Source organism: Daphnia carinata, chromosome 10, assembly GCF_022539665.2.
Source record: "Daphnia carinata strain CSIRO-1 chromosome 10, CSIRO_AGI_Dcar_HiC_V3, whole genome shotgun sequence".
Taxonomy (NCBI): Eukaryota; Metazoa; Arthropoda; class Branchiopoda; order Diplostraca; family Daphniidae; genus Daphnia; species Daphnia carinata.
The window spans coordinates 5,121,558-5,146,426 of NC_081340.1; the positions used below are offsets into that span (position 1 = coordinate 5,121,558).

The following is a 24,869-nucleotide window of genomic DNA, read 5'->3' on the forward strand; positions in this document are numbered from 1 at the left end:
TGATTGGGCGACACAAAAACAAAAACATGCTAATGATGCCGGGGAAGGGAGAGCAAAAATCAAAAATGGACAGCAAAATGTGATGAGGAAGGTCAGTTGAGTTGGTTCAGTCGAGGCACGAGCTCGTCATTACTTTTCATTTATCGTTTGGGACTCACAAAAGTGCTTGCTGTTTATTATTAGTTTTACCAAAAAAAAAAACACAATGAAACGTTTCTTGACTTGTCACGGTGTTACTAACTGCCAGTGCTTTCCTGCTGACCGATGGCGACGTGTTGGAGCCCTGGAGAACGACAAGATTTATTGCTGCAGCGGCCGAAAGAACTTCAGCACAACGGAACCAGGTAGAAATCAACAAGTCCATGTGTGGCCACGGCCTTTGAACTCGTTGGTTATTTTTCTCCTTTCCGTTAATGTATTCTCTATGATGATGCGTTCACACGTGGCTCTTGTGTTGCAATGGCACGAGTTTTTTCACTGCCGACTTCAGTACCCGTAAATTAGCAAGCATGACTCGGTTATGTTGATAGCCATGTCTTCCCTTTTTGTCGAAGCTGCCGGTTATTTTGAATGTGTGAGCGTCCTGGAGTGAGTCGAATACAAAACACTGTAGCTATAACCTAGAAAAAAAAAATGAGAGAAGCTCTTAACGGTCTCATGCAGGTTCCACGTTTCTCTTTCACACATCGTGCGAGCGCCCACGTTGCTCGTGGTGGTAGACGCTTGTTATTTATAGAGTCCTCGGCCTCTTGTATTTATTATTTTCTTTTCTCAAGTCGTCAGTCGTGATGACGCCAGTTCAATTAATCTCGGCAATTCTTTTTTTTTCGAGGGGCATTCGTCTATGTATTTATTCATGTGTACTAACCACGTGTGGGAAGTCATCATCATCGTCTGGCAAAGAAGGGGGGGGGGGGGCAAAGCCATAAATATGTAGTGTGTGTGCGTTTTGTCTGATCTAGTGGTGACAACATTTTGACGAGCCCGGGAAAAAACTGATTCTCTTTGTGTGCGTTCTTGTTACACATGAGACGCAAAGAAATTGGATGGAAAAACTGTTTGCATAATACTATTATAATAACAGTTTGAATGTGCGTGATTTCTCAAGTATGCCGAGTTTTCTCTTTAATTCCTCTCTGTCTAGTTTAATTCTTCTCAAGTCGTTTTTTTTTTCTAACTATTTTCCGGCCTTTCTCGCTGGCTGCAGCAGTCACACATTAAGAAAAACACAAAGAAGAAAAAAGACACGTACAAAAGCAGAGCGGCACCAATCGTCGCCCTCTTTTTTTTTTTTTCTTTTTTTGTATTTTTCTTCACTCGATTATTCGTTATAGAATAATGAAATTCTTTATATCTGCTTACCTTGTGCTTTATATTGAACTTGTTGTGTCGAGAAGCTCGGCTGAGACAATGAAAAATCACGGAAGCATATCAGTTATTTCTTTTATCTCCTTGTTTTTTAGAGAGTTTTGTGTGATCTTATGTCCTAGACACCTTTCCGATACGGTGTAGGAGCGAGATCTTAGAACTAGGGAGAGAGAGAGCGCATAGAATCTAAATAGAATGTAACTGACTCGACTTTTACACGCCAAAAAAAAAAAACACATTGGATGTTAGGATTTAACAAGAAAAAAGGTAGAGGGAATAACAAAAGTTTTCATTGGAGCGCGGAGAGACTCACACACTGGGGTAGGTGTAGGTAAATTATGTCTGGTCATTGCCGGACTTGCTTCTTTTTTTTCATGTAACAGGAACGCTCGACTTTATTTTTCACCCGAATTTTCTGGATTTTAAAATTTTTGTTATTTTTTTAAAATTGAATTGAAAATGGAAGGACCGAAAATGTTTCACGCAGTGTCAGGTGTGTTGTGACCATGAAGTTTCCTATCACTACACTCGCACTACCACATTGTTGATACAAAAAAAAAGGACGGAGCGGATGTTTTTCAGGCTCTTTGTATTTTTTTTTTCAGTGGATAAAGAAAAGCCTTTGATGTGTGTGTGGATGCACGGTACGGTATAGATGGGGGGAGGGAACAAAACGCGGATGCAAATCTTGCGGGACATTTACCCGATCTTGTCCGCCGTTGACCGGTGATTCCTCAAACCTTTTCTCTGCTCGTTTCCTTTTGTTTTTTGTTACAGTTTCTAAAAAGGCGGTTGGCTGACGCGCATAGCTAACGATCTATATCATCACATTATGCATAAAAGGATCTCTCGCTCTCATTCCGACCCAAACCTATGTATAGGCGATAGCAGTGACTAGAAATCTTTTCTGGACGTTTTTTTTTTTTTTTTTTTTTTTTTTTTTTCAAAATCTATTCTTCTTTTTCTTTGAAAGGAGAGGTATGTAGTAGCTCTTTTTTTTTTTTGGTTCACTTGTTTCTAAAAGGAAATTCAATCAAGTAGGACGCCCTATTCTGTTCATCTTTGTTCTTTGTCACCGTCGTGTTGCCATCTATCCATCGTTTTTTTCCCTTTTGTTTTATTTCTTAAACTTTTTTTTTTTTTTTTTTTGTCAAAGTATAGGCATCTTTTCTTTTCTTTTCTTTTTGTCATGTCGCCCGAGTGTTTGTTTCGCATTCTTTTTTTTTTCGTGAAACTTGGTGTGAACGCACTCGGCGACTCTGGAATTCAAATCACGAACGGGTAGCCTGTCGACCACCTGTGTGCAAATTCCCTGTCAGGTGTTAACAACGGCCGTGCGACCGATGATGTTGGGGAAGTTCAAAATGCTATTGAGTCGAATGGATACACTTGTTGAGCAAACACACTACGCGTTTGATAAAGGGAAGCGCCATCTTTTGGTGTCAATAGGGTCCGTTCTCTTCATCCTCCAAAACCTTTAATCAAAACGAATTTTGTTTTTCAAATGGCCTGTTTCTTTTAGTATCTCAATTGGCTGACGAATGACACGTTATTCTTTTTTTCCTCGTAAATTTCTTGTTGTTTTTTTTAAAGTTAATTCTAATTTCGGAAATGATTGATGTAATTGTCGGTGCGCTTTTCCGTTCATTGAAATATCGAAAACTGTTTAGCCATCGACAGTTACAGATTGATTCGTAAACTTTACCCGGAATTGGACAACCGGAAATTTTGTTTTTTAACAAAATATTTCTTTGTGGGGAGTTAACAGTAGCAATAACATTTCCAGCAAATCACGATTTCCTTTGTCGTTTTCTGTAAGACTTGCGCAAGAAAAAAATCATTGCGATGGCACTGTTGTGTTTCAAATCTGCTGTCAATTGAAATCTGCCAAGTTACAATTATTGAGCATAATGAAAAGCTTCAATTTTCTTGAGTGATTGAGGTTACTAGCGCTAGAGAAATGCTGTCTTTTTTTTTGTCTATAGTTCCGTTTCTTTCAAATGAAAAACTGGCGGGAACAATGAAATGCGGTGCTGGTCGTGAAGGGAATAGAATAAGAAGAGAGTTTATCTTTTCTTTTTCTTTTTTTTTTTTTTTTTTTCATTTTCAAAGACACAGAGAGAGAAAATCCCGGATATCTCATCTAGTGTTATAGAATATTAGCCAACTGTGTTAAGCGACGATACAGTAGCAAGCCGAATAATTCTAACAAGGGAATCGAGGACGTGACGGCCGGTTTTTTTTTCTTTCTTTTACGCCCGGCCTCTTCTTTGCTGATGAGTTGCCTCATTTTCTCCTCGATTTGCCATTGAAATCATCTCTCTCTCTCTCTCTCTCTCTCTCTCTCTTTCTTTCTCCACTGCCTCTTTTGCGACGCTCTCTCTACTACACATTTTCTCTCGGCGCGCTTTTTAAAACACGACTCTTTTTTAATTTCTATAATATATTGAAGGGGGGGGATGCATCTTCTACACGTTAAAATTGTGTTGGTTCTTTTTTTATCACAATCGGTTGTGTATACATATTGTCTTTTATCGTTGAATAGATGATCCAGTTCCGGCAGGCTGACTCCGTGTGTTGGTTGCCAACCATTTAGTTCGCTCTCTCATCACGTCGTTTCGTGATGTTTCCCTTCTTCTCTTTTTTCTTTATGCATCAGCATCGACATAACAAACAAAAGAAGAAGGTGAAGGGGGGGAAGGAATGAGAACATGATGTAGAGTTAGGAACAATTAGTCACTCTTGCGTTCCACCTCGTCCGCCCGACGGCCATTTTGAGAGTCTTCAACTTTTCTTCAACCTTTTGTCTCATTGCCTTGCCTTTACTTGTACTATAGATATTACCTCTATTCAAATGATTTTCGACAAACGACCGACACTACAATCTCCTCCTCCTGGAAAAGAGAAGGGAAGGGAAACGAACGAAACCCCCCCCCCCCCCCTTCGAAAAAGAAAAAGGGAAGTTTTGATAGAAAGAGACAGAGAAACAGGTGAATGTGTTACATGCTTGGCTGGTGCCGAAGAATTGGAGAGTCCTATCTCTCTTTTTCTTTTTCTTTTTTTTCTAGATATTACTTTGTTATCATTTTTTTTCTCGCTTTTTTTTTTTTTTTTTTTTTTTTGAAATTTCAAGTCTCTGTCTCGCGCGGAAAGATGGAAAGAGATGCTCGATTTTTGTGGGAGTTTTCGTGCCCGACACGCTCTCGCGCCTTTTTATTTTTACTTAAGAAATATTAGAATATCACATTATCACGGCGATTGCGTAACATTCGACACCGGTGGGGTTGATCAAATGTGCGTTTTTTGAAATTTCTTTTTGAAATGATACTCTTGAATTTGATGTGGGATTGTTTGCGGAGATTAAGAGGCACAACAGTGGGCAGGATTCGATCGCAGTGTCGGATGTTGAGTAAAATCACGACCGTTCCAGATGGATCCACGAGATATCTGCATTTGTTCCGTTAACTCTTTCCAATTTCTTTTTCTTCAGGTTCCCATGGAAGATATATATCAAAGTTTTCCTATTGAACTAATTTTCTCTACACGACAGGTACAGATGTAGGCTATTTGCATTTTACTTAAAAAAAAAACATGCCCCGATGTTTTATTTTAGTGTAACAAATGAGGTTTTAAATGATGTTCCACTATTTACTCTCGGAGACTTGATTTTGTGTGTGTATGTGTGTGGGGAGGGGAGTCCATCAACAATCATCGGGTTATCCGAGTCCGTGACGAACGCGTCACCCATCCGTTATTTGTTGGTTCTCGTTATGATTGGGCGCCGGCTTTCGTCGTGAGTGACGACGAGAACAATAAACACCAAAAACATGGGGATGCCGACAAAAAAAAGGAGAGTCCATTCTGTATCACGGCCTGCCTCTACGCAAGTTCCGCTCTGTTCTTTCCCTCCGTTTTTTTTTCCTTCGTTTTTGTTTATCTAGGGTCAAAAACCGTTCGGCCTTTTTGCCGAGCGTTTGGTCAAAAATTTCGTAAGCCTCTTTTCTTGTTTTTTATTTTGCCCCGTAGACAGGGCCAGAAAAATTCTATTGTGCGTCTAGGTAAAACAGTAAACAGCTGTTCATCACGTATTTACTGTATCCGTTAAAATGAGTTAATGGGAACAAACTGTTTGGGTCGATAAGTTCTTCCGAGTGTACTCGGAAGTGACCGATGAGAGGAACTGCCTGTCGCCATTGTCTCCCCAATGCTTTTCAATTTCGGATCAATCAGGACCGCACATTTTTTTTCCTTCTCTCTATCGTGATACATTTTGATAGGCTTACAATAATAGGTCTTTTACTCTGTTGTTTTTTAAAAGATCGGATCTCATCGTGACGAGCCTTAAAAATACGTTGAAGCGTTGCAAAGTTGGTCGATTTTTCCGAGTAATCGTGTGAAAAAAACGATACACAAGAGACGATATCCATCAAAAGGCTTAAATGTTTTTTTTTTATGACTACCAACCGAACTGCAGCGATTTCAAACGACAAAAGCGCCATAGTTTTTTTTTTTTCTTAAAGGGGATTTGATAGCAACAACAATGAAATCGACGAACTAGTACGTAATCGAACCTATGCTGAAAGATGTAGGGAGGATACGCGCCGTGTAACTTGGATTGAACGAGCAATTCGTGCGTTGAAATCGCCCCGCAACGATGCAAAACATTTCTTTTCTTTCTCTTCTTTTTTCTCTTTCTTTCCAAAATTTGTACAAATCGGTTGAGGTGACATATTTAAAATAATCGAATATTAGTTAGGGAGGTGTCGCAGCAATCAAGGCGTCTCTTGTGCAATTCTGTGAGATGCTGGTAGCTGAAGTTTTTCTTCTACTTGAAAATGGACAGAATAAGAAATTAAACGTCGTCCTTTTTTTGGTTTTTTCTTATCTCCGCCACAAGTGTGTTGTTATAGCCGAGTGCGTGAATCGGTCACGTGATCGTGATGTGGCGGAAAATGGTTACGTTGGTGTAACGTACATCAATAAAAGGGACAATTTGTTGTGGATGTGTTTCTTTAACCGGTTTTCCGGTTGAAACATCTTCTATTCACTCCGTTCTTCAATACGTTATGACCATTTAATGAATCAATAAAAGTCGTGAATTGGTTGGGAAAAGGATGCAATTAAGGTTGATCGATATTCGCCTATTTATTCGATTGAATATTGTAAAAAGGTAGAGATGGGGGGTTGATGATGCGTGAATGAACGACGGCAGATGGCGAGAGACAGAGGTGCGCGTTTGACGCGTCCGTGCGTGATGCGTGATGCGTGTGCCCACACACTTTTCGGACGTATCCCTCCATCTCTAAGCATCACTCGAATCCTCCCCAAGTCATGAGCTAGCACTTCACACCTGAGCTGAATCCCCCCCCCCCCCCCCCAAAAAAAAAAAAAAAAAAAAAGAGAAAAGAGGTTTTCTTTTTTCTTTTCTTTTTTTTCTCGTTCGTCGTTTATTGTTATTCTAGACGAAAACGCGCGCGTTGCATAAATAAATAAATCTCTTCTCCTTTTTTTCTAATTTTTTTTTTTTTTTTTTTCGGAGAATGAATTTTGTTTGTTATTGTTGTTGTTGCTGGGCTGACTGGCCACTGGTCGTGTGCTAGTGCGTGTTTGGATGAGACGGACCGGAAGGCGTGTTACTTTTTTTTTCTTTCTTTCTCTCCTTTTTCTTGCGTGAAAATGAAAGAGAAAAAAAAATTTAGATTTACGATTTTTTGTTTAGTTTGATTGGACAGCAGTTTGATTGTTGTTTTACCGACGATGATGGGAGCGAATAATGCAAAAGGATTTAGCCATTTTTTCTTTTAACTATTCATAAAAGATTAGAAATTGTTTGGGTGTGCCTTGTTGATTAATCAGCCGGAGAAATTTTGAGAAAAGAAATTTGAACTCTTTGATGCAGAGGTTCTCTCCTCTCACTTATCTGTTTGTCACCGTGAAAAATGGACGCGACGCCATCGTGTGAACTTGGCTCACAAGGCGTTCAGATTGATAGACAAACATATCCCCCAAATTTGTCCTCTTTTCAACTGTCGGGGTAATGTTTGATCCTCTTTCCCTCCTCAGTGGGTCTTAATTATCGATTTAATAAATCTCAATGATAATTGAAAAAAATAAGGCAGGAGTCGCTAGTAAAAAAAATGTTGTATTTTGAATAATCACGCTGACGGTCTTATTCGATCGGCGTTTTTATAATCTCATCCTGTTAAAACATATTTCTTTCAATGTAGGGATCTCTCTTTTTTTTTTTTTCAATCACGCCGCGTTGTCGGCATTTGTTTCTTTTCGAAAGCGAATTTCGTCTTTACGTTTTCAGGTTTTTTTGTTTTTTCCCTTATGATTTTTTTTCTTTTCCGATTTTGACAAGATCGAAACAGTTGATTACGACACACATATACGTCTACGCTGGCTCATGTATTTTTTTTTTTTCTCTGGTACAAAACAATAGTCTGTTCGCGGGCCATCGTGCGTGGTCATCCGATCACGTTCTCCCTCTCGTCCTTATTTTTCTATTCGTATTTGTATTTTTATTTTTATTTTATTTTTCTTCTTGTTGTTGTTGTTGCGCGTCTGTATTTATTCATACGAGCAAGATGATGCGGATGCGAGTTTTTTCCCAAGATTCAGAGGATCTAACAGAAGAAAAAAAAAAGAGATAGATACGATTAGACGTTGGTGAGCGCAACAGCTGGAACGTCGTGCCTTTTGCCCCACACACTCACGGCGTTCTTGCGAGAAACGAAGAAATAAAAACTCGTGTGTGTGTGTGTGTGTGTGTGTGTGTGATGTTATTTCAAACAAGGGGTTATATACGAAGATGACTATAGCCATAAGGAAGAGTCACGTTAAGTGACGGAGCAGATTCTTCATTCCTCTTATTCTATTTTGATCCCCCCCCCCTCTCCATTTTCGCCTATTTCTCTCCATACATCGAGTTGTACGCGGGATGATGATGATGATAGGCGCTCACACACGTTCAAACACACGCACGAAAATGGAGGAGAAAAAAAAAAGAAGAAGAGAGTCTGTGGGGGCTAGTAGATGAAGCGAAAGGGCTCTCACATGATGCGTTCGTGACGATGATGGACTTGTGTGGGATGTGCAGTCGCAGAAAAAAAAAAACGAAAAATACGGGACAGCAGCATCGCACCTTGATGACAAGTCTCCTCCCCCCTACTTTTTTCGAGTCGAAAGGCAGGTTAACTAAACAACAACAAAAAATTGAAACGTATTTTTAGGGGACGAGAAGGGAACACGCTGCTGTTGCTCTAATGGTATTATAATATCGATGATTGGATTTAATTAGATGCGTGACTCTGTGAGCTCTCTCGGCTTCTACCGAGACGGAATAATAACCATCACACACACACACACACACACACACACACTAGACGGTATAGACACAAGTATTAAAATATGTAGCTCTGATGATGACTATAGAGTTAAAGCTGCATGTGGTTCTTTGGTTACTTGCTCCGATTGGACTTTAATCGTTTCGGCAGGGCACGGCGACAAAGACGATGCGTGTCTTCTTCTTTTTTTTTTTTTTTATGTGTGTGTGTGTGTGTGTGTGTGTGTATGTGTATGTGTATGTGTATGTGTATGTCTGTTGCTCAAATGGAAGCTCACAGGTAAATCACATGGCCGCCGGTGGTTAAAGAAACCGAGGTGAGAGGATGGGGGGGGGGGACAGAGAAAATAAAATGAGAGGCTGTATAACTCTAGATGTTGTGCGCTGCTATGTGGGTCGCGGTTCGAGTCCGTACGGGGTCACAATTATTTTGCATCGTCGCGTAAGTAATAGCATCAATACGGGATAGCAAAAACATTTTATTTTGACAAAAAAAATGTTCAAAACTTTTTTTTTTTTCTTCACTGCGTCGATCAACAAATTTATGGGGTGTACCGCTTTTTTGCAGGCCGGAGAAAACTGACGGATAAAAAAAAAAGGGAATCCTAAGCTGTTGGGAGAAATTTTTATGACTCTGTTTTTGTATGTCGTGCGTTTAGAGACAGTAGACACATTGTAAAACCATACGTGCACATCCCGCTGTACGGCTTGTATATCACCAGCCTACGCGTATTTTGAAACGCTTTGGTTGAGGGCCTCCGAGTCTCTTGTCGTACCCTATTGGCCCTTGTCCCCATGTTTTCAGTCTGCCCATCTTTTTTTTTTTTATAATAGGCCTATACGACCCATGTCGTATACTACGGAGCGGCTCTAAGGATTTTGGAAGGGGGGTTCGTACTATTTTTATACACACACACACACACACACACACACACACACACGTACACATACACGGACTGTAATAACGTATGCACTGATTTATTGGCGGGCATGCAATTGCATGTTGGATTTCTTTTTTCTGAAAGTCCAAGAAAAAAAAAAAGGAAACGAACATCTTGAGGGGGCAATTGCAGCAATACCATAGCCACCCAACTTTGTTTTCTTCATAACCTCTTTTGTGCTGGATGGGCGAGAGTATCTCATCTTTCGTATAAATTTCCCGTCTGGTGTACGTATTTTGATGACATGTTATTCTATTTTTCTTTTCCGTGCATCAAATTGAGTTGGCCCATCACGGCCAATTGGCTGATGGCTGCAGGGTCGCAGCGGTCAGATGGGGCCTCAGCTTACGCTTTCGGCCGCCAAGCTCCAACGTCCCATGCCCATTAGGAGTCGGTTGATGATTACACACTAGGCTGGGCATGTATCTAGCGTTATTGTACTACCATCCATGCGTGCTTACACACACACACACACACACACACACAAACAACAAGTATAATATATACACACATGGCGGGCGGCGACGACGAATGGCGCCACATATAAAAAAAAAAAACCTCCCCACCCACTCTCCTTACCATCCTTTCACTCACGAGGCAAGACCCCGTGATATTTCGGTTGTTTCTTTAGGGCGGCCTATGATTCCCTTTTTTTTTGTATGTGTGTGTGTGTCTAGTCTCTTTTTGATTGTTACAGACATACACACAAGGGTTGGATTCAACATGAGTTTCAAAACATATATCCGTTGTTAGATGGCAAGTCAGTTGCCTCGATTGTTGTTTTTCTTTTCTTTTTATTTTTTCAGGGCACACGAAACACGCACGAACTTCTTTTCTTTCTTCTTCTTCTCTTATTTTTCAGTTTGGGATGGGTGATTGTACCTGTACATCAGCGTATAGTGGGTACATGTGTGTACATCGACACGAGCATTATTATACAGCGGCGTTCTTGTTTTATTTTTTTATATCGTATGACCGGGAGCAACAAGAGTTTGGAGCGGGAAACGCAAAAAGAAGTGACCGACCACTAGCGTCTACATGAATAACGTGCGTCTGAACGAACTCGTTACACTTCGTACGCTGTACTCTAACGTACGTGTGTTCCACTTCTATTTTTAGAATATTACCTTTCCCCTTTTTTCTTTTTCTTTTTTTTTTGATTCTTTTTCTTTTTTTTATTGTTATTTGTTATGGAGGACGTCAATTAACTGCTGTGCGGTATAACTCGTTACCGTGCATGTTCTGCATATGCTAAAGTTTTGATCAACTCGAAAAGCGGATCCTTTTTTTTAAATCATTTTCTTTTTACCAACGTGAATTGCAATGGCGGGCATTTGAATAGTCACGTACAATTGAAAACAAACGACGAGCGCAGTAGCGTACAAAGAATTTGCTCTTATCGACAATAGTCTGATGAAACTGTTACGACAGGGCGAGCCGTTTGGCAATCAGACGGCCATTAACGGATTTGTTTGTTTGTTTTGTTTGTTTGTTTTTGTTGGAAAAATATTGCCGGGGAGACACGGCGTGATGTATAATTTTATTTTTGTGCGTAATATTTGGCAACGATGCGCTAAGCATTAAAAAAAAAAAATGGGACGTAACGTGGTGATATAATACCGGGAATAACTGGCATCGGCTGTTTTCCGAGAGGGGGTTAAAAATGGAGAGGCAGAGAGACATTCCTTTTTGTTTTTGTTTGAAACATTTAGGTTACGACATCATTAACGACTTGTTTATGATTTGTTGGAACCCCGCTTCGCATCCCTTCTCCGTCGAGTGTGTGTCCGTGTCTTTGCTGTTTTGCGACGATGATGGACTTATTCTTCAACCTCACACGGGTTGCACAAGTCGAGGGGAATCACCTCCCCCTTTGTGGCCCCATCAGAGCTCCGCCCTTCCACCTCCTCCATCGTGGTCCTCTTGTTGGACCGTGGAAGGAGGCGGCCAAGTCTCTTGACTCTTTTTTTTTCTCTCTCTCCCTTTTTCATAGTAAAAAAGAAAGAAAAAAAAGGATTTTTTTTTATTCTATGCGCCCGGCCCCCCCGGTCTCGTCGTGTGTCGACCGGTGCATGCCGTTCATTCGCCAAGTGTCTCTCGTCGGGGCCGAACGTGTGTCTCGAAAAAAAACAAAAAACATTTTCCTGTGCCTTTTTTTTTTAAAATTTAAATAGACGATCTCTACGTCCACCTATGACGCAATTCAATTTGGCTTTCATTAGTGTGAATCAGTTGGCAATCAAACATTTTTGATTGATGATCTCCAATTCAAATTTTTTTTTTTGTTTATCTCTGATTTTTGTTTGAAAAAATTCAAGTGACTTTGTAAGTTTCCGCGCTTTATTTTTCTGAACTCTGCTAAGCAAAAAAAAAAAAAAACCTGATTGTTTTGTTTGCTTTTGTTTTTATCGAAATCAGAATCGATCAGAGAGAAGAAGAAAAAAAAAAAAAAGGAACCGGAAAATTTGTGCGGCGTTGAAATCTCTCTACCTCGTCTGTCGTCGGATGTGTTTTGTTTTCTTACCGACGTGCTACTGTTAACCTTCTACTAGACGAATCCAGCTGAATCGACACCCACTGGCGTAGAAGAAATTTAAAAAAGAAAAAAACACCTTCATCATTAGCGAGGAGGCAAAGGGGAGCTTCTTCTCTTTAAAGCCCAAAACAAAACGGCGGGAAGACCAAGCAGGTTAGAAACCACCAGACTTTTAACATATGCTATTATCGGTGTATTATTTACTATTCCGCACGTATGTTGTTTTCTTTGAATCAATCTCATCCATCATTTCTTCCGCGTGTGTGTGTGTGTGTGTGTGTGTGTGAAATAAGGATCGCTCTCTCTCTCTCTCTCGTTTTTTTTATATTTTATTTTCTGAAGAGAAAAGAGAGGAGGGTCACTCGGCCGCTTACAAAGTGCCTCTTTTTTTCCATCCGTCATGATTATTGACGTCGAACGTGTTGCGCACCGGGATCCATCCGACAACCCGGAATGCTAATCAGGGCACGCGCCCAACAAAAAACTACTACCACCTTTTTTTTTTTCTTCTTTCGAAATGATGGATCTCTCCATCATCACGAAAGAAAACAACAACAAAAATTTGCCTAGACCCAAAAACTTATTTATTTTATTTTATTTTATTTTTTCTTTCTTTTTTCTTCGGGACATTTAGTTGGTTCTTTATGAAAAATTTTTCTGCTCCGCCGTTTTTTTGTTTTTTTTTCTGCCGTGTTTGAGAAGTTTTTATTTTTATTTTTTTTTTGATTTCGTACGTTCCCCCGGTGCGCCGTGTTTACGCGTGCGTGTGTTAACACTAGCACAATCTTTCCGTCACGAGAGATTACATTAAACTTCTTTTTCTTTCCCTGTTGCACGATAGTTTCTGGACTGTAAAATAAAGAAAGAAAAAAAAAATCCACACATGAAGATGGAAAAGAAAGAGACAAGGCCAAAAACAGGGCTCGGCCGAGTATGTGTTTGTCTGTTGTGTGTGTGTGTGTGTGCATCTGCGTGCGTGTGTTGTTCTTTCGGCGCTATTGGAGACTTGCAAGCACATACACACACACACACATGTATGCGTTAGTATATATATATATATATATATACATACACACATCCGCCTGGGCCACAAGGTCCTTTTTTTTTCTCTCTCTCTCTCTCTCTTTCTGTGTTCTTTTTCTTTTTATGACGTTGATTTCGTGAGTCGGGAGTTTGACGTGCGCGTTTGCGTGTGTAAGACACGATCACCCTAGTCACGCTAGTGGGCGTCCACTCCGGACGGCAGCAGGGGTGGCTACACAGCGCCCAGTAGATCCTACAGCAAAGTTCTTTTTTTCTTCTTCTTCTTTTTTTTTTTAATAAACATATTTTTCCAGGGGATTTTTCTTTTTTTTTTTTTTTTTCGTTCTACGTGCCCCATCGTTTTCTTTTCTTTTTTATTCATTTCGCTTGTGGATCTCGGTTACCCCGCGTGCAATGGGTTGCGTTCGCTATGTGAACCCGAAGAAAAAAAAAACAACGACGTGCTGACTGGTCGTGATTTGTCCGTTTGGGAAAGAGCGGGACGCTTTTGCTATTTGTTGTTGTTGTTGTTGTTGTGCATAAGATATAAATAACAAAAAGTTGGGGGAAATCTTTTTGTGGGCAGAATGAAAGTGGCAAAATTCATTTGTTTTTAGTTGTAAGCAAAATGAGAGTTTACAGGTTCGTTGTTTATTTCATTCGATCAGCATTTTCACTTTTAGAAAAAAAAAAAAATGAGAAAAAGAGAGAGAGAGAGAGCTCATTTTGGGTTTTTCCCTGGTTAGTTCTTTTTTTTTTTTTTTTTTGTTTCTAAGGGGGGGGGGGGGGTTGAAGTGGTGATGCTGTGGGTGATTCAAATCAAAAAGTATCCGTTGCCTATTGCCCGGAAGTAAAAAATGTCGGCCGATCGTTTTATCCTTTGTCGGTTGATTGGGGGAAATGATGAACTCCTTTTTTCCGCACTCTTCTGAATTTTGCGAAATTCGTTTTTCGATAACGGCGGTCTGAGACGGAAACGGACGGGTCGCGTCGCTAGTCGGCGAATGTAAAAAGAAGCGAAATCCCTCTTTGCACTCCCTCTAAAAAAAAAAAAGTATGCCAAGACACATTTGCAGCTGCTAAAACCAACTTGATTTCATCATCTGAGTAGACATGAGCGACAAGGATTTATTTTTTTTTTTTTTTTTGGTGGTGAAGTATTCCACAATGTCAAAGGCCGTTCAACTTTGCATGATTGGTCATTGAAATCTGACATTGATACCGCCGACTCTGTCAAAAGAAAAAGCCGACGTGCTCGGCCACTTGTTCAATGTGACGCAACATCAGGTGGGGAGCAATCCATCCATTTTTTTTTTTTTTTTTTTTTTAGTTTCCCGATAGTTGGGGGTCCCAATATAAAAACAAAATCATTCGGGGTTGATTCCTTTTGTTTTGTCTGTGCGTGTCTGCTCTTGTTGGTGGGTGTTCTATTGCTAGTTAACAGAAATCATGGAAATAGAAAGAAAAAAAAAGGGGTTCCATTCGGAGTTTTGAAAGAAAAAAAAAGAACTGGACTCTTTTTTTTTGTGGTTTATGACTCGTTTTTTTTCGCATAAGGGGAGGGCGATGTTGCACGCAGAGTGTTGAGGAGAGAGGGGGGAGAGAACCACAGACGAAAAAAAAAAAAGGAATAGAAAGAAGAAAGAAAAAAAAACCCATCTCCATCAGAGAGAATTGCTGTGTGCGTGACGTCTTAAATCTCCATGTAACGTCATCTTCCTTTATTTTATTTTTTTTTACCTGACTAGTCTGAGCTATATAGCCATTCCTTCTTGTTGCTTTTCGCCTCTTTATTCTACCCGTTTCCCAATGATGGGTAGAGCCAAGTTCTTCGACTTGTTCATGTCCCCCCCCCCCCCTCCAACTCTCCTATGTTCTTTTCTTCTTACCTATATTTAGATGGGTGGGGATGGTAAAAGAGATGCGTGTTGTGTGGACTGGTTTACCGATCTACACTCTACGCTCACATCTTATACGTGTGTATGTGTGTGTGTATATATATATAGTATCGTACCTGGTGTGAGGTGTAAAAATTGCGCAAAAGAAAAGGTGGGGAAGGTGAAAAAGGTTAAATAAGCCTCAGGTAAAGAAGAAAAGAAAAATAGAAAAAATTTCATGGAACGAGAAGAAGATGCGGGGGGGGGGGGTTCACTTGTGTGTGTGTGTGTGTTTGCGGGCGTGTTGTATGTGTGTGGAGATGAGGAGAAGGGGGGGGGGTCATATATCTATCACGTTCGTAAACTTTCTTTTTACCTTCATCTTCTCCTTTGAAGCTGAAGGAATTTTCTTCGAAAACAAATGAATTTTGCGAGATTTTGAATTTCGCGCTCGTTTTTGAACAATCGATTTAAATCGCGCAGGACATTTCAAACATGCGAGTTCGGCCGTCAACGTTTGATTTATGCGTTACATAATCGAGCGGGTCATTGCCTTTATTGTTACATAATTTAATAAATGAGGTAGGGGAGAACCAGTCTAAAAAAAAGAGTACAACAATACGGTCTGTTAGACACTTTTTTTTCTGGTGTGGGATATCTAATAGTCAAAAAAAAAGTTACTTTCATGACGGAGGTGGAGTTCAAACGGGGGTGGTAAAAAGGAGGAGACGAGACAGGTAAAAAAAAAAAGAAAAAAAAATCGTTCTCTTATGGGTAAGAATAAGAAAGAGGGGGGCCCACTTGTTGCAGGACCTTTCAAGATTTTAGCTGGTCAGCAGAGAAATATGTGAATTTTTTTTTTTTAACACACGGTAGATTCTTCCAGCCCATAAAATAAGACTTTTTTTTACAGAGGGAAAGAGAGGGGGGGTATTTTGAGGTAGGAGGAGTAAAATGGGAAGAATCTTACCGTTTTTTTTCTTTTTCTTTAAGGAGGGGGTTGGAAATGAGGATTTGGCCCGCGACTTTCATGCGAGTTGATGTAATTCGAAAAAAAAAAAAATGCACCTTGTTCCTTTGTGGTTAAGGGACGGGGGTTGCCGTGTAACTCCGAATAGAGTGGGCGGATAAAGAATCTAAAGATAACCTGTAACGTGTGTGCGATTTATGAGGTTTGTGTATATATCCTGCCATGTTCTCATTTCATGTTTTTATAATTTTTTCCCCCTTTTTTTTTCTTCTTCTTCTTCGTATTTTTCGCCTTGCGTTGATGCGATGGATGTAGGCCGATCCTTTGCCCCCTTGACCGATTTATACATGTATGCAACCCCCCTTCAGCTTTGATAATGAGAGATGTAAGCTTGTGCTGCTCCTGCTGCTCTCCAGGGTTTGTCTGCGGGGTTGGAAAAAGAAAAAGAAATGAGCTCATTACTTGAAAATGGAGGAATGTGTTGTGTTCTCAATGTTACCTTTTGACGAGACACACACATACACACACGCTGGTTAGGCCTCTGCAATCGAAATTTCTGCGGAAGTTTTTGTTAGGTAAACGAGGACGAGGTCAGACACTGGGGTCACCAGCAAGGCCAATCGGCTTTGATTCTTAATATTTTGCACGCGAAAACTATCACTTTTTCTTTGTTGTGTTTGTTAAGCGGCACGTCCACACAGGTGTGCAGTATTCTCGATTGAAAACAACACGTTGAAAAGAGAGGGGGGTTGCTGTTGCGGACAATGAAGTTTGCCTTTGGTCTACTTTGCTTTATATCGGACCCTATTTTCTCCACATGATTTTCTAGAGGCACGATATTCTCTTTTTGGAAACCAACTTCGTTCTCCTCAGTTTCCTTTCTCTTCATGTTTGAATATTTTTGGTCTTTTTTTCGTGGCGGTAATTTCAAACCGCGCGCCCAAAGAGGCTCATTTTACCACTAACGTTGGAGATTATTACGCATCAGAGCCAATAGGATCTCGATTTTTTTTTAAATTTTATTTCTAAACCTTTTTTCAGTGTTGTATGAAAAACGGAAACGATTTTTCCTTGTTCTTCTATTTAACATGTGCGCGACCAATTTTGACACTTAAATGTATGCAAAAAAACAAACAAACAAAACAAAACAAAACAAACTAGCGTTATGGTATACGTGATGTCAGGTCCGTGTCTAGTCGCTTACTTTTTACGGTTGCCAAAGAAAAAAATAGCGGAGGAAACGCCCAAAAACAATTTTTGGGTGGTTGAAAGAGGTTTCGGACACTATGTGTTCGCCTGCTGTTGATTCTGCGAATTTAAAAAGAAAATACTATGGGGACTCGTGTGTGTGTGTGTGTGTATAAAGAACAAGGTCACTGGCTAAACGTGCTGTTACGAACCGCGTTTGAAATGCACCGTGAAGAAACCCCCCCCCCTCTCCCCCCATCTTCACAATGGAAAGAAGAGGCAAGAAAAAGCGGACGGGTCGCCCATCTGTGTCCATCCAAAGGCGGGGTAAACTAAATAAAACAATCCCCCCATGATCCTTTTCCAAGAAAAAAAAAAAAAAAGAATAAGAGAACGAAAGAAAAAAACAAAAAGAGAATTTCTGTTTTGTGTGTTGAATTATGCGTGAACGACATGTGACGAACGGTGCCCGGGTTGAAGGAGAAAGCGGGGCGCGCTCTGATTACATATAACTCTGATTCTCTTTCTCCCCCCTTCACTTTATTATTTCAAGATATTTTTTTCTTTCCCTAAATATTTTTTTTTCACGGTCTGTAAGGTTTTCTCTTTCGTCCGTTTTTCTTCTTATTTTACAAACATAACAGAGCCTGGAAAAAAAAAAATATTTAAGGCGAGTAAAGGCTGTCGTATTATTATTATTATTATTTTTTTACTCCCTTCATCTCCTTCGTTTTCTTTTCAAATAAAGCCGTGATCGTGTCTGACGTGTGCACTCGACTCCGTTTTCATCGTTTTCTTCGTTGGGATGGAAAGAGTATCGCGTTTCTGTGCCGCTTGTTGTGTTACCTGTGCAGAGCGACATGTACGCGTGTGTCTGTCTCTGCTTACGTTGTGTAGAGGAAAGGAAAAACTCGCGTTTAGGGCGTGTGCTGTTGACACAAACTCTGGCGGGGCGGTCACATGCGGCCCATGAAAATAGGCGAGATGGAATAAAATAATAGACAGAACTTTGTCACCAAAATAGAATTTTGTGTGTGTGTGTGTGTGTGTTGAAGTTGTTTGGAATCTTAATGAAAAACGAGAAGCTTGCAACGATGGGCTTCTCGCATTTCCATCAGGTTTCAAACAACAAAAAATGTCAACCGTTTTTTTTTTTAAATCAAAATTCGAATTGAAAAATTTTCCCGCCCAAAAGCCTTGAACACGATTTAATTACCGGTTTAATGCTTTTACACACACACACACACACACATACGTAACAACAAAAAAAAAAAGAAGAAAAGATGAACATTAGCTTCTGGATTTCCGTTTTGTTATCTTTTCTTTCCTCTTTTATGCATCGCATCTATTGTTACGCATTTTGCCCCCGTCTCTCTCTCTCTCTCTCTTTGGTTCCCATCGCATCCCAGGAGCTAAACACCGTCCAACAACAATAAGAGGCCAGACAAGGCATTACATAGAAGTTAGAATCAATAGAATAATAAGACGAGGAAGCCAGTGGCAAAAACTATGACCGGCCGCTGTCTGATATTTATGCACACAACAACGTGCTGCCAGTCTGGAACATGACTCGGCTTAACATTCTCGTCCCGTGTAAACTTACGTCAGCTATATCATTAGGGGCGGCCCTTCGAATATAGCGCTATCCGTGTGTAGGGGTGAATCATATTCTTCGAGTGGATCAAAAACTCTTGTCATTTATATAACTCGTTGATTTATTAGCTAACGACTTGAGGCACTCAGTGCATAAAGCGCGCATTTACAATTGAAAATAGAGCAATGAGCTCGTTGCAGCGTGTCGTGAAGAAAAAAAAAAAAAACGCAAATGGCCCCTTCACTGCAGTCCTTTTGTCGTGTCACCAGGGTCCGCTTACGTGAAGGTTTTATGTGTGCACACCGTAGGGCGAGTGTCGGTGAATTGTGACGTGCCTCACAATGCAGGTGTTATTTCTTGAAAATGACATTTTGCTTGGCCACTGGTGCGTGATCTGTTTTTTTTTTTTTTTTTTTTTGTTCAGAGAGAAACAGTTCACGGAGAATGTGGTGGTTCTCTTATTATTCTACGTTTCCAAAGGCCTTAATCGTCATCAAAAAAAAAAAAAAAAAGCTTGCAAACTACCTTGACGAATTAGAAGGGGGGTGGGGGGTGGGGGATGCTATTAATCTGTTATTTTATTCGGGGAGCTGCGCAAGAGCGCGTGAAAACGATATGGAGGGGAGCGTGAGAGAGAAAGAACGAGAGGTGGGAGTCGAACTTGCCTATGTCTCTCTTTCTCTCTCTCTCTCTCTCTCTCTTTTTGATTGTTATTATTTTGTTATTGTTGTTGTTATTGTTGTTAATGTTACACAGCAGTCTCTCTCGCTCGCTTCCTCCGCTTCGAAAAGATGTAACATTATTCCTCCTTCTTTTGACTTCCATTTTTTTTTCCTCCCCTATTTGTGAGAGGATTCCGTTGATGCAACGGCGTTTGTCAGAATGCAAAGTCATCGGCTTTGTTGTGTCTCGATGCCCTAACCTCTACCACCGGCTCAATTGTGATTCAATCTGGTAGAACGAAGGACGCTAAAGAAAAGAAAAAACTAGAGAAAATAATGATGATGATGATGATGACGACGACGGACGACTTGGTGTCTACGTGTTTATTGTAGGTAGCTCTTTTTTTTTCTTCTTACATTTGACTACCAAGATACTAGCCCTTATTGTGTCCCCTCCCATATGGACAGATGGGGAAATGTACGGTGTGTATTTACGGCGTGTATATCATCCCGCTGCCTAGGGGTGTGTAGCTATTCAGTTCATTTTCACGCGCCGCCGCTTGTCATTTTTCCTATGGATATAAGCAGAGCTACAGTAGTTAGCTGCTAACTAATATCCCGAGTTCCGTTTGCGCGCACAACAGCCACCGACGCGCGCGTCCTGCCAACTTCCCCCCTTTTTTTTTGATGCGACAATGCGTCAGCAAAGATTGCGGCAATGTCGAAGCATGAAAATCGAATACAAAACAGGGAAGATGATTCAAAAAAATCTTGTGGGCACAGATGTGCGATGATAATTGCGCGATAAATGAGAAACACACTGGAACGAATGAACACACGTATTTCTAGCTATTAAATGTGTCACGAATGGTCACATTACTTGGAAAAGTGGAAAGGAATGGTTTTTCGTTTCAATTTTTGAACATTGACATCACCTTCAGATATGTGCAGTAGAAAGTTGTGCAATCGATCCTGTTCAATTTTAAAAAAAAAATAAATTCTTCAAACGATTGTTTCGCCGTTTTCTAAAATTTTCCCGTATTGTGCCGTTTACGCAGATTGGCGTAACTGTCCGACGACACGAGATCCGCTGTGCGAAAAGATATGGCCGCCACAGAAACCCGATCGAGCGACGGCGTCGTCTACGTCAAACGAGATTTGTACCCTATGAGCTCGTCTGCGATGGACGACGACGAAGAAATCGCCGACAGACGACACGAGCGCCGCCGTCATCGCGACGATGAAGATGACGTCGATGACCGACCACCCGTCCTTAAATTAGCCCGTTACAACATTTCACCCGCCGTCCCGTCCCTGTTGTCGCTTCATCACCATCACCATCACAATGGCTACGTGAGTAACGCGTACGGCGATCAGCTGACGTCACCCATTCCGCGGAGGAAACAAGCCAGACCGAGACGCAGATCTGGAGATTCTTCTTCTTCACCTCCATCGTCGTCCTCGTTGATGGCGATGGAACATCACCGTCATTTCCAGTCGATGTTCCGGTCGACCCCATCGCCCGTCCAAGACATGCCCGAAGATCTTTCCGTCAAGAAATCTTCGCCTCCATTGGTTAGTTCATTCGTATATGTATTTTTATAAAAGTGCTCAAATAAAGCGTAATTTTTTTTTTTAATACAACCAAATCAGGTGGCGGAGAGGCAAGAAAGTGAGGATAACCAATCGGGAAGGAACAGTAACGACCAAGACAGTCATCGCAGTGATACGCCGTTGCCAGTGCCTTCACTGAAAGCCGAGAGCATCAACAGCGATAGTGCAAAGAGCGTAAGTTTTGGAACGGTCTCGTTTACATTAGTACACAATCCGTACCAGTTTGATTGCATTGCTAAACGTCTATTTACGTGCTCGATTAATAGGAATTCAGCTTAGCCGAAAGAAACAGTCTATTCTCGCCAGGTCCTTCTGGTGCTCTGGAAACAATGGCGACCCCGCCGATGCACTCCAGTTCGATTCTTTCAATGACTCCCATTCACCAATGTAAGTCTATTATTTTTGGAACGTAGAAGAGCAGATTATTAAGCCGCCAATTATTTCTCAAACAGCTGATCGCCGTAAAGGACAACACAGCGCTCCCCGCGGCGGCCCCCCGCGCGCTTGGACCAACGGTGATCTGACGGAAGCGCTGAACCATGTCTGGAACCGCAAGATGACGACGTCGCAAGCGTCGCGAGTCTTTGGCATCCCTTACAATAGTTTACTGATGTACGTCCGAGGAAAGTACGGCAAGTCTCTCAAGCTGGACACGCTCCGCAAAGAGACGCTGGAAGGCGAAGCTATGGCTCTGGCCGCTTCCACCAGAGGCTCTTACAAATTGGCCGCGGCTGCTGCTGCGGCCGCTGCAGCCGCTGAATCTCCGGCGAAAATAAACAACAAGGCAAAACAATCCAAAGAAGGCGGTGGAAACAAGAGCGCTCCATGTACACCGAGTCCCACAGTCAGCGCCAAAAGCCCCAGCAATAATAACAACAACAATAATAATAACAATAATAACAACAACATGAATAGCCACAATCACAAGAGCCTCAACAATAACGACGTCAAAAGTAAGAGCGGGCAGATTGTGAGCGGACCTTCTAATCTATCAGGAGTTTATCCAACGCCGCAACATCGTCTAAATGAAATGGAAGCTCTCGGTATGGCCGGATTGGCCCACGCGGCTGGATTGGGTGGTTTTGGCGGTGTCAATCCTTACTTGAGTTATTTTTGCGACTTCTCCTTCCCAATGCCGATGGGTCTGGGTGCTGGGCTTCTGCAGGCCACCACCGGGGCAGCGACGGGAGCGGGCAAACATCACCGAGCGGCCATCGATCATCAGGGGCTATTGCATAAGAAGTTACCGAAGCCATCGGGCAAACATCATCGGACTAAACTGGGCAAATCGGCAATGTCCAGCATGGATGGTGATGTCAAGACGGACAAGGATGCCGATGATGAATCCAACCAACCGCATCGATTAACTTTGCCGATGATTCGATCGCCAATGGATCGGCATCAAACTGGCCAAGTTTGATATCAATTTCGCCCGTTGCTGATTTATGTCAAGACTCCATGTTTCGACGCACCAATTTCACGAAATTCTAGGCGACTCCTGATGTTCGTGACCCTAAATTCTCCATGTACGTAAAAATTCAGAACTGAACAGTTTTCAACTTGATGAAATTCACGAGATCTCATCCCTCTCTCGCTCCTCTTTGTTAAGTGTAAATTAGCGCCCTGTTGCCTCTTGATTTCTTGACATTGATACTCAAGGATAGAACTATTTGGATGCGAAGTTTTTGCATACGTTTCAGATGTAATACTCGCAGCGCGCGTGCGAAAATTGGAATAATTTTCCCCCAGGACAAGAAAAAGAAGAAGAAAAAAGCAAAAAACTAAATAAAACAAAAATTTATTCACAAAAAAAGAAATAAGAAAAAAAAAAAAAATGAAAGAAACGGAATCCATCCGTTGTAATATTTCTTTTCTCAAATTCGTTCATTATAAAGACTCACTTCGTTGCACCATGTGATAAAAAATTATTAAGGATAATGAACTTGATCTTCTTTGCGAAAAGTTAATGGTGGAGGTTATGTCTGTGCGCAAGTCTTGAATGCCTTGGCCTTTCGTTACGGTTCTAATGTTCCTCAGCCGAGTGTATTCACCCGTTCCAATCAACGGTTTCCAATATGCCCGTGAAATTGTCGTGTTGCAAGTTCCTCTCATTAATGTTGGAAAAACGTTGTGGTGGACATACATACGTACGTACAATACCATGTAAAATCCTGAACTAAATAGCCTGGCCTTGATTTGTTGCCGTGTAAGTATTATTGTCGTTGTTGTCTCAACTTAGTGTTTGTCACTCAGATTTATTCAGTTGCAAACGCTGAATGGAAACGTCACACCCCTCCTCCCACCGATGTGCACGTCCTGTAATTTATTGTACCTCTTCGACGCACGTAAAAGAACCAATACAAACACTGGGGTTTTGTCACTAACGATGTTTTATTTTTGTCATTTTAAATTTTTTTTGTTGAATGCCCCATCCGATCACGCTCTTTATTTATCAGATTTTATTATTTGGTTAACCTAGATGCTCGTCATGGAATGTAAATTCCATTCGACGACAGTTGTAGAATCGCAACATCACATTCCATATATACCATCCACGTACAGTGTATCATATCATTTTTAACGTTCATTTCTCTTCAAGAACCCATAAAAATGGATATTTGAATTTCTTTATTGGTTCCCAGGGAATGATTTTATAAATCCACAGCTCACCAGTAACCACACAAGCCCCCCCCCCCCCCCCCCCAAAAAAAAAAAATAATAATATGGCAATCCATTTTACCCAAAATAAAAATAAAAAATATTGGCCCTTTTTCTGTTTTACTGCTATCGCCATCTACCGGTCACATTTCTAGTTAATTCTCGATATACACTGACCGAAAAAAAATTTGAAGCCCGACTAAATAAGCCCGACTTTTCTCGGTCGGGCTTAAAATTTTTTTCTGAAAAAACGAATTGGTTGAATATCATAGGGCAGACTTGCCGCGCCGATCAATTTTCCGATCGCATCTCCGATCCGGTCATCATCCGATCAAACTGCGAAAGATCGGATCGGCGATCAAATATCATTTTTAGCGATCATTTTCGTGCAGCATCTAACGGTAAAAATTTACACTGTTTCGCGAAAAAGCATTGGCTGTCAAGCGACAGTCACTGGCGGCCATTGAGGGTGAACACTAAACAGTTTCCTTCAATTGGCATTCGCTAAGTTTGATCGCTAAAAACGATCGGATCGCGATCAATTTTTTGGGATCGCCGATCCGATCTCCGATCTTTTTCAAAACATCGGATCGGCGATCAATTTTTGATCGCGATCGCGGCAAGTCTGTCATAGGGTATACTCAAAATTGAATTCTGATTCCAGGAAAATAGCTATTTTTTTTCATTAAGTCAATCGTTTTCTATATACACCGAATATTTGACACAATGATAGCGCGCCAGTACGCTACAGCGCTAGCGCGATGCAGCAGAAAGTCGGGCTTATTTATCAGTCGGGCTTAAAATTTTATTTGGCAAAAACTGACACTCATTGGAATTGTTCAGGTAGACATGAGAACCTGGTGGTACCGGAGAAGCTGGATGGCCTTAACGAAAAGTCATCATACTCCATTTTGGAATAAAATAAAAAAAAAGAGCAAGAAATTTAAGTGTGTCTCCCCAAGTATTACGCTTTTTTCCGTTTCTTTTAAGTTCAATTTTGATTTGGATGATTAATTTAAATTTGTTTGAAAACATTTAATTTGTGACAGATAAAGTTTCTCGTAATGACCTTTGCGTCCACATGAGGCGC

General features: G+C 41.0%; 2 protein-coding genes across 3 annotated transcripts in view; one reads left to right on the forward strand and one right to left on the reverse strand.

Annotated features, from left to right (window-relative positions):
- LOC130695944 (cysteine-rich protein 1-like) overlaps positions 1-24,869 on the reverse strand; it is a 96,862-nt gene that overhangs the window by 9,046 nt on the left and 62,947 nt on the right. The window lies entirely within an intron of this gene.
- LOC130696101 (probable serine/threonine-protein kinase samkC) lies at positions 111-23,505 on the forward strand. 2 transcript variants are annotated; one of them, XM_057519179.2, is made up of 6 exons: positions 111-344; positions 12,076-12,346; positions 20,566-21,082; positions 21,161-21,295; positions 21,388-21,508; positions 21,574-23,505. In XM_057519179.2, exons 3-6 carry the CDS (start codon positions 20,612-20,614, stop codon positions 22,539-22,541), a joined length of 1,695 nt encoding a protein of 564 aa, XP_057375162.1. In that variant the 5' UTR covers positions 111-344; positions 12,076-12,346; positions 20,566-20,611; the 3' UTR covers positions 22,542-23,505. The 2 variants fall into 2 exon arrangements, with proteins under 2 accessions (XP_057375162.1, XP_057375163.1); XM_057519180.2 differs by lacking the exon at positions 111-344 and adding an exon at positions 11,853-11,982.

Excerpts from the sequence above, each read along its gene's own strand:
- LOC130696101 (XM_057519179.2), top strand. The coding sequence starts at position 20,612 with ATGGCCGCCACAGAAACCCGATCGAGCGACGGCGTCGTCTACGTCAAA. Across the intron at positions 21,296-21,387 it reads ACAGCGATAGTGCAAAGAGC|GAATTCAGCTTAGCCGAAAG; the intron begins GTAAGTTTTGGA and ends CTCGATTAATAG. Across the intron at positions 21,509-21,573 it reads AATGACTCCCATTCACCAAT|CTGATCGCCGTAAAGGACAA; the intron begins GTAAGTCTATTA and ends TTTCTCAAACAG.